Source organism: Nycticebus coucang, chromosome X (genome assembly GCF_027406575.1).
Source record: "Nycticebus coucang isolate mNycCou1 chromosome X, mNycCou1.pri, whole genome shotgun sequence".
NCBI lineage: Eukaryota > Metazoa > Chordata > Mammalia > Primates > Lorisidae > Nycticebus > Nycticebus coucang.
The window spans coordinates 156,781,451-156,798,665 of record NC_069804.1 but is presented as its reverse complement, the minus strand read 5'-3'; the positions used below and the strand labels follow the sequence as shown (position 1 = coordinate 156,798,665).

Here is a 17,215-nt window from a genome sequence, read left to right as displayed (position 1 = left end):
TGTGCATGAAGAGAGGTGCTTTGCTTCATATGCCTTTTCCTGCTTGGCTGTGGCTAATGTGGCTATAAACTATTAATGAGAACCCTATATTTTTTTCCTTCCTGCTACCTTGATCTAGGCAGTAGGGATGCTTTTGAATTTTTTTTCATTTATTCAAAATTCTGTATTGAGCTCCAGTAATGTCCTAGGCACTGTTCTAGGTCTGAGGACACAGCCTTGAACAAAGCAAAGATCCCTCTCTTGTGGAGATGACAATGGTGGTGGAGAGCGACTAATACATGTATTGCATATATATTGAATTTTTATAAGAGTTCAAGATATTTCAAATATTCCATTGTCTCTCACTGTTCAATGTATCTTTTGTGTAGATTTGGACTTGCACTTCAAGCAAACTGTCTGGTTTGCTGAAAGGTAGAAACACCTTTTGATTTAGTCTTTCAACATGTGTTGAGTGCCACCTATATGCAGAGCATGATATTGGGGACTCTGGAGAGAACCAGATTGAGAAGACAGTGTCCATTATTTTAGGGGATTCCCAGTTAGATGCAGGGGGCAGTTGCATTCCTTGCAAGCTCCTAGGACGGAGCTAACTGTCAAGTTTGTAAAGCAGGCTCCAGAACCTGCTTGCAAAAGGGAATCCCAAGTACATGCAAAATGAATCTAGCCTAGACAGTGTAAAGTTAGGTAAACCAATGCTAGGGAACTTGAAGAGGAACAGACACCATAGGACCTGTGGTATGTCACAACAGGGAGGTGGAGGTTAGGGGTTCCTCCTCAATTACTGTTATCCTGGATGGGATTTGAGATGCTGCTCCAAAGTCAACAGCCCTTGGAAGGGTGGGGTGGAGTGGGGGCATTCCTGGTAGGTGGTGCCTCCTGGGGGATGGTAGGAGAAATGAGGATGCTGGGCTATTAATCAAGCGGTGGGCACAAGCCGAGGTAGTCACCCCCAACTCACATCCAGCCGAAGATGCAGAGGAGAGAGGAGGGCCTGTGTGCCAGGGTATTGACCAAATCCTTGCGCTTGGGAAGCGGCAAGGGGAATACCAGGGTCAGGGTCAGAGGTGGAGGGAGTGAAAGGGGGCATCCTGAACTGGGTCATTCCCTGAGCGCCCAGGTTTCCTGATAGCTGTTTAGGAAGTGAGGTGAAAAAGGGTTAAGTGTGCCCCTCCACCGCCCCAAAAGCTTCCTGTGTTTGAAATCCTCCAGGTCTCTGCAAACCCTCTGGCCCCTGGCCAGGCGGGCATTGTCCGAGGAGCAGTTGTGGGTTGTCCAAGAGGCCGCGCAGCCTTTGTTGTGGGGCCACCTCGGGGTTCCCTCTCGCGCCCTGGCCTGGGTTGCAGAGTGCGTGCCGGGAGGTGGGCGGTGCGGGAGGCTCTCTCCCTCTCCCTCTTCCTGCCCCCCCCCAGCCCTCCCGATGACCACATGACCAAGTGGGCTCGCGGCCAAACCACAAGCTACAAAATGCAGCCCCTGGGGTGAGCGGGGAGCATTCCCACTGGCAGCCGGGGCCACGGGCAGTTGGAGCCGCGGCCGAGTAGCCAGCCAAACGCTGGGAAAGAGCTCGCCGCAGCCACCCCCGGAGTCTCCGAGGCTAGCTTCGCGGCACTGCCCCGCGGCAGGAGAGGGAGGCTGCAGGAGAGCGGAGGCGGCGAGCGGGCGCGGCGGCCGACAGCCTGCGGCAAGGCTCGGGCGTGCACAGTCACGCGGTCTGGGAGCCACGCGAGCTCTGCGCCCGCACGCGCCGGCTGCGCTCGCGCCTTTCTTTGCCCCCGGGCGCCCGGCCACTCCGCCCTCTCGCTGGCTCGCCGTGGCCGCGGTGGCCTCAGGAGCAGCATGAATCTGCGACTCTGCATGCGGGCGCTACTGCTGCTCTGGCTCTCCTTGACCGCGGTATGTGGAGGTGAGTGCGCGTTCTCCCTCCCGCTCGCCCGCGCTCCCTCGCGGCTCTCCCTGCTGCAGCCGGCGCACTCCCAGCGCTCCGCCCCACTCACGCTCAGCCCGCCTCCCGGGGGCCCGGCGCGAGCGGCGCATCAGCAGCCACGCGCCGTCGCGCCATGCATCTGATTGACAGGGCGCCCTGGGCCAGTGGGCGGCTGGTCGCTGGGACCATTTCCTCTGGGGTGCTCAGCACCGCCTCTAGCATCACTTTCCCGGCCTTGCCCCTCCCGACTGCCTCCCGCGCAGTCTGTGGAGCTCCGAGACACAGCGTGCATCCCGAGTCTTGCATCCCGCATCCCACGTGGTGGGGTGTGTGGAGGGGGACAAGCCTGCTCCGCTCGTGGGTCGATGGAGAGAACTGACCAGAGCAGGGTGGGCTGGGCTCCCACGTTGAAGGTCTTCTGGCCCCTGGAGGTTAGGGACTGCCGGCTAGTACCGGAGCGCAGGCCACTCAGGATGATGTGCCAACATGCAGACGTGACACTTGTTGCATAGGCAGGAGTGCGCAGCGGAGACAGAGGCAGCAGCGTGCAACCCAGCTAGCTGTTGCTCCTTTCAGCTTGCGTGTGAGCAGAGCAGAGGCAGCCTTCCCTGGGCAGGGCTGGCTGGGCCAAGCTGGGCTGGGCTGGGCTGGGCTGGGCTGGTCTTCTCCTCCCCTTACCCCAAAGTCCTGGCTTGGTCTCCTTCCCTGCACAGGATGCCCTCCCTATTGCCTCCATCCCTTCTTAGGGACCTGGTTCATCCCATGTCCTGTTTCCAGCTTCCCCTCTGTCCCAGGCAGCTTCACCTTACTCCCCCTGTCCTCAGTCGCCAAAGGAAGAAACAGCACCTGACTTGAGCTCTCCATGCAGTTCAGGGAAGGGGAATCTTTTTGCCCCACTTGCACCACACTTCCCACCTGGCTATGCTTGGCACCACTGCTCACTTGCTTCTCCCAAGTCTGGTGCTCATCCACACCCCAGCGGCCCCCTCCCAGGCTGCCTGTCCTCCATGGGTCAGTGTCTCTTGGGACTGCCAGCTCCCACCTCCAGCTGCCACAGTCCTGTGATCTGGCTGTCACTACTGCCTGCCTGGCACCATAGAAGGGGAAGGCTGAGACCAGGTGGACTAATGCCAGTGCCAGGGCTGGAGTCACAGGGAGGTGAGAGCAGAGAGAAGGAGGGGGCACAGCAGCATGTATCCTAGAGGAAGGGCATAGGGTCCTAGTTGGTTCCAAACCCTCCAGCACAGGAGGATGGCATATAGCGCAGGAGCCTCCAAGGGGCCTTCCCAGCTCTACCTGCCTCTTTGTAGGCCACCTTTTTGCTTTAAGGCCTGAACTGGCCTTGGGAGCACACTGCCTGGCTTCTCAGAAGGCACATTGGTTGGGTCTGGTACCTCCTGCCTCTAGGTAGCTGGCCAGTGGTCTCCCTCATCAACACTCCCTAGGTGAGAAGGAAGCAGGCTCTTCCAGAAACTCCTGTCAGGCAGGCAAGGGAGGGAAGGGAGCAAAAAGATATGAATGAAAGACAACAGTGTAGTTGGCAAGACACAACATTCACATGAGACCACTACAGGTAAAATATTCCAAGATGGTGCCTTCAGGGAAGAAAGAGTGGATGCAGAGAGTGTCCCAGGGGAAGGTGGGGCTCTGTATCTGTCTCCCAGAAGCTATGGGGAGATCCTGGGCCACTTGAACCCTCCTGGGTCCAGCTTTTGGGGGCAGTACTGGTAAAGAAGAGAACCAATTTCAAGGGAAGAGAAGTTGGACAGGCTGCTAGAACAAGATGTATGCCAGAGCCTGCCACTTTCTGCTTTAATTCACCCTTCTTCATTAGGTCATCTGCACACCTGGTTTGGGTAAATTCATTGCTCTCATATTTTGCTTAAACCTAGTACTGGAAATTTCTGAGCCCCCTATTGCCTCTTCCATCCCCTGACCTCTCCTGGAGTCAAGATGGGGCACCTCCCTGTAGGTACCACCAGCCAAGCGTCCAGGTACACATGTCCTGGTCCTCTTGCTTTCTGTCCTGGGTTAGAAACGTGGATCCCAGAACCACCTTGTCCTTGGCTCAGACTTTCATGCTGTTCCCAGCCAGAGTCCCCAAAGTTCCAGGGCTGAAAAACAGGCTTCCTCCTCTCCACACTCTGTCCTGACTTGGAATGTACTCCCATCCCCGCCACCACACACATTCCTCCACTGCTTCCTGACCTGGGATACACTTTGCTCTTCTGGGTCTGAGAGCTGGGCCAGGGCCAAGTATCCCTTGGTCTTTGTCTAAGCACCTCTTTTTCTTCCATCCTCCACCTCCTCCTCAACCCTAGCTCCAAGCAGCAGGGCAGTGACAGTGTTAGTGTGAGGACAGTTTACTGTAGCCTTCTTGCTCAGGGAGAGGGCATTTCCTCTCCATCCCCAATCCTAAGTGCTAAGCACCCACGCAGCCTGATCCAGGTCTTCACTAGTGCAAGTGAAGCAGAGGGCCAGGCTGCCAGAGCATGTGTCTGAGGGCAACAGAGCTGGCACTGGGAGATAGCACAGGACACTGGACAAGCCTACTGGAGTGGGAGGCTGGGCAAAGAGATACGTGCAGGACCACAGAGCATGTGGGAGGGCACTGCCAGCAGGGTCCCTACCAGACCACACGCATGGGCTTGTGAAGCAATCACAAGACAAGCCAGTCCATGAGAAGAAAAACAGGTGTTTCATTCCTGGTGAGGCTGGCACATTCCTGAAGAGTCACACGTACCTCTTTGTGCATTGGCAGAGTTGGCATTCAGGTGGCATGAAAGTCCAATTCTGTTCTCCCCCTGACTGCAGTTCTCAGGGTGGGGATACTGTAGCTTCACTGCTGAAGGCACTCAGTGAGCAATGGCTCCAATCCCTATAGGTTTGAGATTCTTTGGGGGATTGCTCCAGCTTCCCTTTAGGAAGCAAATGGGTTGGAAGATGATATTGAAGTGCATTGGGGGTGGCCCCCATGTCTAAATGGGAATTCTTTTGTTTAGTCAGGACCTCTGCAGTGATGAGAATCAATAGCCTCTAATTTGTTCCTTTGGACAGGATAAAGCCAAGGTTTCAAGTGTCAGCTTATCTGACGGTGAGCCAGACTCAGTATCAAAAGTAGGAAACAGGTGGGTGATGGGCTCTGAGTGTGGGAGGAGTCTGCAGATATCTGGCAACATGGAGGACAATGAGCCCCACACCCAATGGAAGGGATGCAAGAGACCAGGGGCTGCTTGGAGGTTGCTCTCCAGGGCCTGGCTGAATGCTCATTCAGCTCAGGGTGGTTCTTTTCTGCAGGTCTAGGGTCTAGACATCTTCCTGGCCAGAGTCAGAGCAACCATCCCAGCTTCCCACCCTAGCTCTAGGCTTCCTGCCCCTAAGGGCCCTTTACTCCAGCCCTCCCTTCCTGAGGTGCTGAGCACTTGGAGGTGACACCCTCCTCCTCCTGGCACTGTTCCTCTCTGCTCTATGCCATCTGAGTCCCTGGGACACAATGGCCTGTGGCGTTCAGTTCTTCCCCTTCCCCACTCCCAGTAGTTGAAGGCATGGAAGTGAAATGCCAGGCTTTACTTGGTTCACTTTACAAGGCCCCTTGGCCTGGCCACACCCTCAGCACAGACCTTACTGCCCCCAGGGTATCTCAGTGCTGACTCTTCAGCCTCATTCATATCTACCCTCAGTGGGAAGGGTCAGCCTTGAGGGGATCCCGAGACTCAGGGTAAAAGCTGAAGCAGCTGAGGTGGGGGGCTTAACGAGAGTCTTTCCCTCCCAGTCCCAGCACCCTCACAGATGACACCAAGACAGTCTGACTCTATGACAGTCAGAAAAAAAGCAGCCCCCTTGCTCCATCCATACCTACTGCTCCAAAGTGCTAAAACAATTGGTCTTTTATTTATTTTTTTATTTCTTTGTTTTTTTTTTGGAGACAGAGTCTCACTTTGTTGCCCTTGGTAGAGTGCTGTGGCATCACAGCTCACAGCAACCTCCAGCTCTTGGGCTTAGGCAATTCTCTTGCCTTAGCCTCCCAAGTAGCTGGGAGTACAGGCACCCACCACAACCGCCTGGCTATTTTTTGTTGCAGTTCAGCTGGGGCTGGGTTCAAACCTGCCACCCTTGGTATATGGGGCTGGCACCCTACTCACTGAGCCACAGGCACCACCCTAATTGGTCTTTTAATTCTTTTCTTTTCTTTTTTTTTTTTTTGAGACATAGTCTCACTTTGTCACCCTCGGTAGAGTGCTATGGCATCATAGCTCACAGCAACCTCAAGCTCTTGGGCTCAAGCGATCCTCTTGCCTCAGCTTCCCAAGTAGCTGGCACTATAGGCTCCCACCATGACGCCTGCTATTTTTTAGAGACAAGGTCTTGCTCTGGCTCAGGCTGGTCTCAAACCTGTAAGGTCAAACCTCCCAGAGTGCTAGAATTACAGGTGTGAGCTACTGTGCCCGGCCTTGGTCTTTTAATTCTGATAGGTTATGGGTGTAGGGATAAATGGACATATTAACCCACCCTGACCATTATTAGCATGGAAATGGGGCAAGTGAAGCAAATGACCCTAGTTAACAGCAGTGCCTGCATGGGCCTGGTGATTTTTCTTGGAGAAGAAAAGGAGGGTGGAGGGTTAGAGAGGATTGATGCCTGTGCCGGGTGGATGTGTGTGTCTGGGTGTGAGTAGAGAGAACTGCAGGCCCTGAGCCTGGGTAAAGAGGGCCCTAAGGACAAACCCCACCCACCTTTGGCCCAAGAAGAGGCTAAATGCCTGGAAATTGTGTGCAAGTGGAGGAGGACTCAGCAGAGTCGGGAACCAGAGCATGGTGATGTTGGAAGCAGGGGGTGGGAGGAGGAGGAGCTGCCAAGAGTATGACTGGGGGGCAAGCAGCCAACAGGAGGCTATATGGAAACTGTGAGCTAGTGGTGGGGGTTCCTGGATGGATGGCAATGGGGCTCAAGGGACAGGGATATGCTGAAGGCCAACTGGATGGTGTGTGTGTGGGAGAGACTGGTATTCATTATAACTGGCCTCAGACACCGTATTCGTGCAGGCTAGCACAAGCACCCCATCCGGCCACCTCTTCCCCAGCACCATCTCCTCTCCCCACACTGCCTGCCGCCAGTGGCCAGGCTTATCTCAGGAGTGCCAGCTTGGCCTCTGACTGGACCAAGGCATTCCAGCCCACATGCCTTCCCCCTCACTGCACCTAAACCACCCAGAACCACTTGGATTTTATTGTCAGGGCTCTGTCTGGCATCAGGAGGCTTCTTCTCTAAATCCAGATATGGACATATGCAGAAAGGAGCACCAGAGTGCAGAATTGAAGCTAGTCAGGTTTGGAATGGGATGAATTTACACAAGACACAGGATGGGGGTTGTGATGTGGGAATGACAAGAGGTAGGGCATTGGTGGGGAGGTGGCAACTACAGCAGCCCAGCCACCTCCTGGTACACAGTGACCATTCTCTCATTCGTCCATTCATTCGTTTATTCATTCATTCATGTAGTACTTTCTGGCTTCTAAATCTGGTCACAGGCTGAGTAGAGCCCAGCATAAGGCACACTAAGTGAGAAACACCCCCACTCCTGCCTAGCAACATCTCTGGGGAGAACTCAGGAACCTAACCCATCATGACTAACCACCTATGAGATGTCCAGGGATGAGACATGAGATCTCTAGTACTCAAAAGTAGGTCACTCTTCATGTTGAAGGATGGAGGAGTACAATGACATGATGTTCATCATTTGCTTTAAAATACTGCAGCCAAGAAAAAAAGAACAGATAAGTAAAGCATATGTGACTCCATCTGGATAACTGTTGAATCTGGATGATGGGTATATTGGGGGGTGGTCATTATAATGTCATATGTTGGAAATGTTTGAAATGTACCATTTGCAGGGGTGCCGTGAGGGCTCCTGCTTCCTGCATCCCAGCCAAGTGCAGGCATGATGTCCCAAAGTGCAACCCCTCCGTGACATTCCAAAGAAAGAACTCATTTGTGCCTGTTAGAAGCATGATTTAACTTTCTAAAAGATTTAGAATCAGCTACATCAATAGCAAGATGTAAGTAGTGAGTTCTGTTTGGTTCAGGACAGTGTACAAATTGCAAATTTTTCCTCCAGATGGATAAGAAAAAGGGAAGAAAAGCTATGAGGAGCGCCATCTCATGGCGAGATTCCCCCTCCCAGGGGCCTGTGATCTGCAGCCCTTGCCTGTTCCCTCCCTGCCTTCCTCACTCACAGGTTTTCTCTTTCCTGCAGGGCCCCTGATGCAGCCTCCTGAGGGAAAGGGGCTGGAGGAATGCAAAGTTCGCCACCTGGTGCAGCCCAGAGCCTCGAGGAATGGACCAGGGCCCTGGCAGGGAGGTCGTAGGAAATTACGTCGCCAGCGACCCCGCCTCTCCCATAAGGGCCCCATGCCTTTCTGAAGCAGGTGCTTGAGCCTCTGGTCAGGTGTCGGAGCAGAAGGGAAGGAGGAGGGACAGCCTGTATCTATCAAGCAATCCCAGCACCATACCCACATAGGGGCTGAGAGCTGGCTGGAGCTTCTGGAGTGCAGTCTAGCCCTTCATTTTACAGAGGAGGAGACTGAGGCCCAGAGAGGGGCTTCATGCTTGGGACCAATATCTTGACTTCCCAAGAGTTAAGTGCTGGCTCCTCTCCACCCTGCTACCTGGGATTTGGCAGGCTGGTCTGCTTGGAGAATTCTAGGTGTCCTGCAGGGTCCTGTTGATGAGGGAGGTGTACCCAGGGCAAGCCTACATGTGTCCAGTGTGAGTTGTCACCAGAGGGGGGTAAGAAGGCAGAGAGCCTTGGAGGGTATGGGGTGAAGGGCAGGAGGAGAGTTGTGGCTGAGGTTGCCCAAAGCCATGGAAGGAGGGCAGAATGAAGGCAGGCCTGACCGCCTGTCTCTACAACTGCAGCAGGGACAGGGCGGCACCAACCCAGGGACTCAGGCTTTAGATTTAGGGATGGGTGTGGGGAGATGAAGACTGTATCCTCTCGTTTCCTGGAGGGTTCCTTCGACCTAGGACACGTCAATGACTTCTCTCTTGTTTTTTGTCTCTTTAGGATTGAAGGGGCCCCAGAGTACCCACACCCTGCGGTTCTCTGTACTCCATACCTTGGCCTGCTTCTCTGGAGCCCTCACATCCATTCAGCTTTTGTCTCACACCTGTCCTAGCTGCTGACGGTCCTGGCTCATCTCACCCACCAGCTCCCCAGATGGTGCCCACAATTCCCTTTCACTGGGATCCATCTTCCTGGCTCCTCCCTGGACCGACTTGCAAGACCCAGCCCTGGAAGGCCTGCTTTCTTTTTCCCCAACCTGCCCTCTGGCCCCTGCCTTTCCCATCTAATGTCCCAACCTCATGTCTGCCCTGGGGACCAGTGGAAATCCTCCCTTCTTCAGTGGGCTCCAGCAGATCCCAGTTTTCTTGTCAGTTGGACCCCTCACTTGGCTGCCAGAGAATACAGAGATGTACAGGGAGAGGGGCTGTAGCTAGAAGGGCTGGGTGTTGGGATCCAGGCAGGGTGCCCTGGGGGAATTGAAGCAAGGGGGTGGCACTCTGGAGAGGAGGGTTGAAGTGCCACTTAGCTTGGGCTCTTCCTCATCCTGGTGTTTGGCTTGGCTACAGAGGAGGTGAAGGAAATGGGCCCACGAAGTACTTTTGTCATTTCTCTCATCTTACAGTGTCTCCCAACACTCCCTCCTCCCCATGCTGCCCTCCCCAGCTAGGTCAAGGTCCAGAAGGGGAGAGTGCTGGCTTGACAATGACTCTATACCCTACAGGACTAAAAGCTAAGCAGGAAAGTTGTTTTTGCCAAGAATTACAGACTATCAGAGCTGAAAAGACCCTTAGAGATCACTTTGCTCAGCCACCTTATGGAAATACCTGCAAAAACAGAGGCCTGCTGAGGGAAGTGACCTGCTCAGGGTTACTGCAGAGCCAGGATGGGGACCAGGTCTCTGATTCCCACTTTATGATACCCTCTCCCCTCTGGATGATGTCCTTTGAAAGCAAATGAAGTGCCTTTTCCTGAGGTTGGGGCTGCAGGGCAGCTGGGAAGGGGAGGGAGAGGCAAGCTGGCTATGAACTGCCCTGTGGGAGGATGGAGCTGCTCCCACCTCCCTGCTTCCCCAGATGGCCAAAAGTTGCCATAACTGCCCGGCTGTGCCCATTCCAGCAGCATTCCCAGGCCTGGGGTACTGTAATAGGAGCGCTCAGGCACTGAGACTGTCATTCAAACCCCAACAGTGGTTTTCAGGAGCCAGAGGTAGCCTTAACTAATAGCCTTCCTTCCCTTTGCATTGACTGGAACTTTCTTCCCCAGGCCTTTCCTTGTGGGGGAGGGTGGAGTGTGGAGAAGAGGGAAGGGAAGGAAGGAAGGAAAGATGGGAGGAAGTGCAGGTGGGATAGCAGCCCTTAGGAGCCCCCAGCTTCCATGAGGGGCCTTTACCAGCCCTTCCCTGGGTGAGGGGCTCTCTCACATTTTGCCTGAGATGATTTCCTTCTTAGAGGCCTTCTAGGAGGGAGAAAAGAAGAGTAAAAGAGCCTGATACCCCCACTATGTATCAAGGGGGGACAAGGGGAGTCAAGGCCCCCCAAGTCCCACAGAAATCCTAATGTTTGCCTGTCTGCCTCTCCCCAAGTCCTTTCCCTCTGCTGCTGCTAACACTGCTGCTGTTGCTGCTGCTGCTGCTGCTTCAAGGCTCACCTTGGGGAGCCGGGCTGGACACCCGCCAGACTCTCCAACACCCCTCAGGCTTGGAGTGAGGACTGGTCAGGGTCCAGAAAGTCTTCTGCCATTGATGCCCCTACCAGGGACCAGGCCTTCTTCCTCCTCCTTTCTGTGTCTCCTTTCTCATCAGCCTGCTGTGGCTGTGAACTACAGCCAAACACAACCCCATGAGGAGGAGAAAATAGGGTGGCTGAGAAAATGGAAGATATGGGGCAAAGGAGGGTAGTGGGGCCAGGGGGGCTGTCTTATTTAAAGTGGTTGTGTATGATTCTTATACTAATTTATACAAATATATTAAGGCCTTTTTCATTAAGAAATTGTTCTTTCCCATAATTGTTCATTGTGTTTGTAAAGATTGTTCTGTGTAAATATGTCTTTATTAATAAACAGTTAAAAGCTGTCAATTTGCCCTTACTCTTGGAGGTCAAGCTCAGAAGGGGTGTTCCTTTTCCCTGAGGGCCACAGTTGTCCCCATGCCCACATATTGCACATGTAGTGAGGTAAGTGCCTGCATCCCAAATCGGTTGTAAGTCAACTGGCTTCAAATCAATTTGCCATGAACTCACAAAAGGAATCCTTATGTTTAAGGACCTGTTCACATAAAATCCAGCCCGCTTTTAAGTTTTCTGGCATCTGTTTGGGTGTCCTAATTTTTGTCATTTAAAGGACTTTTTAAAAAGCAATTTATTTAAAAACACTCTGATTAAATGGATTTCTACTAAAAATTGTTTTGTATCCTTGGTGGGTGTCTTCTTCTACTTTATTTTTGAATACTTTTGGGACTTTTTAGCCAGTTTGCCTTTCCTAAGAAATGTTATGTTTTCAGCAATAAATACATTTGGTAATGACTTTGTATGTATTATTTTATGTTTCACAAAGTAGAGTTGCTTGATAAATGAGATCACCTGAAAAATAAAACTGAAGGAGTACAATTCTGCCCCATCTGTCTCACTTAATGCTTGTTGTCAAAATGCCAATATCTTGCAGAACAGAACATTGGCTACATGCTAATTTGGCTAATAAACCCATTAGGTGCACACAGGCATACCCAATGCAGAGCAAAAGCCAGCAAAGAGACAGGAGTGATCAAAATGGATGAATTTGACAAATCCTGTGGGAAATTCTATAGGTTTGACATGTATTTAGTGCAGAAATAGGCCATTTTAAACAAAGCGTTTTTCAGACAAACTTGCTAAAAAGTCAACTGCTCCACAGGAGATAAAATAGGAAAAGTCATCCACAAGCATAGAAAACAATCTCATCATTGACAAAATGCTGTAAATTGGGACATAGTGATCTAAAAACACAATGTTACATTGGAAACTTAGGAAAATTGGTGCAAAATGCCTTATTTTAAAATTACTAGTTTGACTTTTAGCAAGCTGGTCATCAGAGGAACTGGTTTTAGGCAGTGGTTTGGGGCAAGCTGGCTTTATGCTGATTTGGTCTGTTACCTCCCTGATCACCCCCAAAGTTCTAATTTCAGATAAAGCCAAGGAGAAGTGCATGAGAGGGGCAGGAAAACTTGATACCCATAAATGAGCAGCCCTTTAACTGTTTACAGGGCTCTCTAAAAACATTAACTCGGTTTATCATTCTATTAATAACAAGTGGGTCACACAGACCACTGTTCCCATTTTAAATGAGATAACAGGCTTAGAAAAGTGAAGTGATGTGCCCCAAATCTTTGCTAGTAGTGCTTCTAGAATCTGGTCTTCAAATTCTAGAATACAAACTCTGCAGTACTACAGAGGCTTCCCTGACCAAAGAAAAGAATTATTAAATAAGTACAAAATACGTTTGATGTTTTTCAGTAAGTGCAATGAAAATTTGGAGTACAAGATGGTATGGTGTGAACTAGTGGGATCAGGGAAGGCTAGTGGAAGCTCAGCATGTAAAACTGGCCCTAGAAGGCCCAATAGCTTTTGGATAAGTGGCAGGAGAATAGTGGGACAATAGTCATCAGGGGACAGGGAGAATGCCATCAAGTGGATACTAGTGGGTAGATTCAAGTGTGACCTCCTTGAGGCATGACATGAGGGGAAGGAAAGCTGGTGGCCTCTGTAAAGAAGGCCAGAAGAAGGCAGGCCATATGGACATGGGTTGCCCCTCTCTGGAAATATCTTGACTTGACCAAATAAATACAATAGAGTCAGAGTAGGGGGTTGGTTTTCAAAATGCAGAGCTTTAGAAAATGAAGAGAGTTCACTTAACTGTTTCTGGACAGGAGGTCCTGGAAGATGAGGCTGAGGGGTGCGGGCAGAGAACCTGAAAAACAACACTCTTTCAAACTTGTCTGGAAATTAGACCCCAAAATGACAGAGATTAGGGAAGCAAACAGACCGAGACCACACATGGCTTCTCAGGACCCCAGCCAGGTGTGATGTAAGATAACCCACATAGTTGCTTTGAAACCTAGTATTTCAGACCTTGCTGACTTGATACCCCCAATTGGGACTGGACTTCTCTGCTGCTCAGGGAAACATAAGGCCTAGCCTGGGCAGCCATTCTAAAGTCCTTATATAATTCTATTTTTCAGGTCTAAATGTCATTCAACTGAAATTTCTTAATCCAAAGTTTCTTTCTGACCAGAGTGAGCCTGTGCCAGCTAACTGCCAAAGGCGATGGCAAAGATTTACTTAATATTTTCCTCTCCTGGCTCTAGCAAAGTCACTTTCTCAGCCAGCATTTCTCTGGAACCCACAAAAGGATGGCCTCTATAGGGTTCCTTTGCAAAGCCAGCTTTCCCTATGTAGTGGCCAGTTCTCAGAGAGGGAGCCCAGCAAGGGACTCCCCTCTTGGACTTCAGCCAAGGGCCAGGACCACATCTGGGACACTTCCTTGAATGGTTCAAATCAGGGGCCAGATAATATTTTGACTTTGTGAGCCAGATGGTCTCTTTCCCAACTACTCAAGTCTGTCATTGTCGTGCAAAAGCAGTTATAGACAATACTGATGTGCATTGCTGTGTTCTAATAAAACTTTATTTATAAAAACAGGAGGCAGGCCATAGTTTGCCCAACTCTGTTTCGAATAAAGCATCTGCAAGCCCTTCAGTTCACCCCTGGAACCCTTGCCTGGAGCCTAAGGGAAGATTTACATTCTCCAGCAAGGTCTAGAATTAAGAGCATTTAATAAACTGGTTATGAGACATCCTCTGATAATAATCATATTAACAGTGCTTTCAGTGGAAGGGGAAGTCTAGAGTCAGATCAGTATTCAAATCCTGTTACCACCATTTACTCATCTGTGTGACCTTGTGGCAAGAGTTTTGATCTGGGGGACCCTGTGTTTCTGCACTGGCAGGGTGCTACTGCCTATGTTATTGTGCTGTGGTCAGGATTAAATGCAATGATGCAGGTAAAGTGTTTGATGCAGTACCTAGCCCATGTTAGAAGCTCATTTTAAGTGGGAGCTATTATCACATCTAAGCCTCACTCTCGCCCTGAGAAGTGGACAGGGTAGCTATCATTATCCCCAATTTATACATGGGAGGGAACAGGCTCAGAGAGGTCAAACTCACAGAGCAACTAATTGGCGAGTCAAGCTTCAAATCTGGGGCTGTCCTCAGCTGAGTCACCTGATGCTATGGTTTGAGTGTGTCCCCCAAATTTCACGTTAGAAATTTAGTTCCAAAATTCATATGTTGATTGTATTTGGAGATGGGACCATTAGGAGGTAATTAGGATTAGAGAAGGTCATTAGGTGGAGGCTTCATGATGGGACAAGTGGTGTTATAAGAAGAAGAAAAGAGACCTGATCTGGCACACTCTATCCTCTTGCCATGTGATGTCCTCAGCCACATTGTAGTGCAGCAAGAAGGCCCTCACAGATGCTAGTGCCATGCTCTTGAAACTGCCCTTACAGATTGATGAAGGGGTTCAAGGCAAGAACTAGAATAAGGACCTTCCCGACTCCGGCCGGGAGCCACGGCTCATGCCTGTAATCCTAGCACTCTGGGAGGTTGAGGCGAGTGGATTGCCTGAGATCATGAGTGAGTTTGAGACCAGCCTGAGCCAGAGCAAGACCTCATCTCTAAAAATAGCTGGGCATTGTGGCGGGCACCTGTAGTCCCAGCTACTTGGGAAGCTGAGGCAAGTGAATTGCTTAAGCCCAAGAGTTTGAGGTTGCTATGAGTTATGACGCCATGGCACTCTACTGAGGGTGACAAAGTGAGACTCTGTCTCAAAAAAAAGAAAATGGAATAAGGACCCCCAAAACTCTGTGCAGGAACAGACCTAGCTAAAATAATGATAATAATCAAACTCTGAAGAAATAGGCTTAGCTAAAATGATAATAATCAGCCTACTGTCCCCTCATTTGCTTGATAATAGTCACTGTCCCCTTGTTTGCTTCTCTCTAATTGCTGCTCTAGAGGGCACAAGTGGTAGCTGCAAAGATGTTTTAATTTTTCTCTGTAAATAACCTCACCCTTTCAGAACTTAGGGGTAGTTTTTGAGCTATCTTCCAGGTCCTGCCTTCTAACGCATTGACTAAAATACCCAGACCAAGAAACTGACTCAACTGGTCTTAGACCCTTCACCCAAGGCTCTGCATTCCAGTAACTGACCCACCTAGACAGCAGTCCATACCAAAGGCCTAATGGTTCTGCCCTTAAATCAGCCAATCAGTAACTCTCTGCCTACCAAACTGTCTTTAAAAACCCTGTTCCCCTAATTCTCAGGGAGGTGAATTTAAAAAATGTCTCCTGTCTCCCTGCTTAGTGCTATGTGGAATAAACTCTTTCTCTGCTGTAAACCCTGCTGTCTCTGGACATTGGCATCCTCTCAGGCAGCAGGCAGATGTACCTGGCTGGGTGGCAACACTCTTAGACTTCTCAGCCTCCAGAACCGTGAGCTTCTTTTCTTTATAAATTTCTCAGTTTGTAGTACTCTGTCATAACGACAGAAAACAGACTATGACAGCTGCTCTGCTCCTGCTAGGGGTCTGCTTTCCCACCCTGAGTGTGCCTCAGCCACTGAAAGTTTCCAGTCTCCTGGACAACTCAAAGGGCCTCCCCAGGGACACAGTAGGCCTGGAGCACTTTCCCTCGCAGAAGCCTTAGCTTGGGCAGCAGGCAGGCAGCCTCTCCAGAGGTGCTAATTGTTTAACACCTGATCATGAGATCTGCCTGGACTGCACTGTTCCTTCCTACACAAGGCCAGGGGCCCAGTAACCTGGGTTCCAGTGGTTCTGAATCTGCTTCTGGCCGGGGCTTGCCACTTAGCCTAGCAACATCTCTCCTCAGCCTCCTCACCTGCCTGGAGCCACTTGGGTGGGTGGGTGGGCGTGAAGCACCTACTTGGACATAGGGCTTTGTTAGGGTCCCAGCAAATAGTGAGGGTACTTCAGGCTGCCCTCTGGGAGAACATGTCAGGAAAATGGGAACCTGAGTCAGCGTGTAAGGCTACTGTTGGGTTATATAGGTCTAACAAGCTTCTTTTAACCCCAGGGGCTGCTGGACCCTCCATTTCATATTTCCCCCATTGTACAAACCAAATGTCATCTGACCTTCTCTGAATGTTAGAGAATGACAGGTCATTGCTGAGCTAGCTCAGTGCTGTGAAACCTGAAGTTCTGAGCTCTGGATCTTAAGCCCAGCTTGGCCAATAACTGGCTGTGTGATTCCAGGCAGGCCAGCCCATCTTTGAGGGGTTCTATTTCCCCTATCTATTTTCACAGAACAATAATATCCACTCTCCTTACCTCAGACACATAGAATCCTAGAAGGTCGGAGCTGACAGGTGCCTTGGGAGGTCATTCAGTACCCCAAGCCCCTTCACTTTTACAGATGAAGAAAGTGGGATATGAAAAAAGTGACCTTCTTAAGGGGATATAGCTAGATGGTTCTAGAAAGCTTTTAGAGAGTGCTTCACATATGCCAAGCACTGTTGGAGGAACTTCTCCTGTCCCTATCATAACCTCATTTTATAGCTGAGGAAACTGAGGCACCGAGAGGCTAAGTTGTTAGTCTAAGGATCTTCTGTGGTATGTGAAAATAAACCAAGAGAACCAAGGTGGTGTTGCTTTAAAGGAAGGCAAAGGCACTGTTGAAGTGCCAAGCATTCCCTGCAGGGCTGCAGTCACCTCTCAACCGTAGGGGAGGGGACTTTGCTCTGGCACCCTCAGTCCCAGGGCAGCAGAACTGCTTGCATCTGCAGGGCTGTGGGAGGCCTGCTATGGAGAGGATACCCACTTTTCTGCTTAGGCAGGAACATGTCTGGCTCTCTTCTTGGCAAGTGTGGAGATAGAGGCTGGTGACATTCTTTAGTCACCAACTTAGAGTTTCTCTCTCATCCTTTAGGAACTCCCAACTCTCAGGTCTGAGGGATGCACAAAGATACAGAAGGATAAACACAGCAGAGATGGAAGAGGTTCCACTGAGGGATGGAGAGCGGGGAAGAGGGGTCTCACCACTCAGCCTCTTCCACCTCTAGCATGTCAGAGAGCATCCAATCTGATTCTCCTCCTTCCTCTCTTCCCCTGCCCTGGAACACCTCCCAGCTCAGCTCCACAGCCCTCTCCACTCCCAAATGGCTGGTCACATTTTAGGTCCT

General features: G+C 50.8%; 1 protein-coding gene across 3 annotated transcripts in view; it reads left to right on the top strand.

The window, feature by feature from the left end:
• The window catches only part of APLN (apelin), a 110,384-nt gene extending 98,793 nt beyond the window's left edge, over positions 1-11,591 (top strand). For 2 of the 3 annotated variants that reach the window (XR_008377550.1, XR_008377548.1), the window contains exons 4-5: positions 8,178-8,349; positions 8,988-11,591. Coding sequence is in view for 1 of the 3 variants with exons in the window: in XM_053579478.1 (XP_053435453.1) it covers positions 1,837-1,903; positions 8,178-8,344 (234 nt within the window). In the remaining 2 variants the exon portion in view is untranslated. Of the gene's footprint in view, positions 1-1,507; positions 1,904-8,177; positions 8,350-8,987 lie in introns of those variants that run through there. The other variant, XM_053579478.1, reaches the window with a different exon arrangement.
• Positions 11,592-17,215: the final 5,624 nt, after the last annotated feature.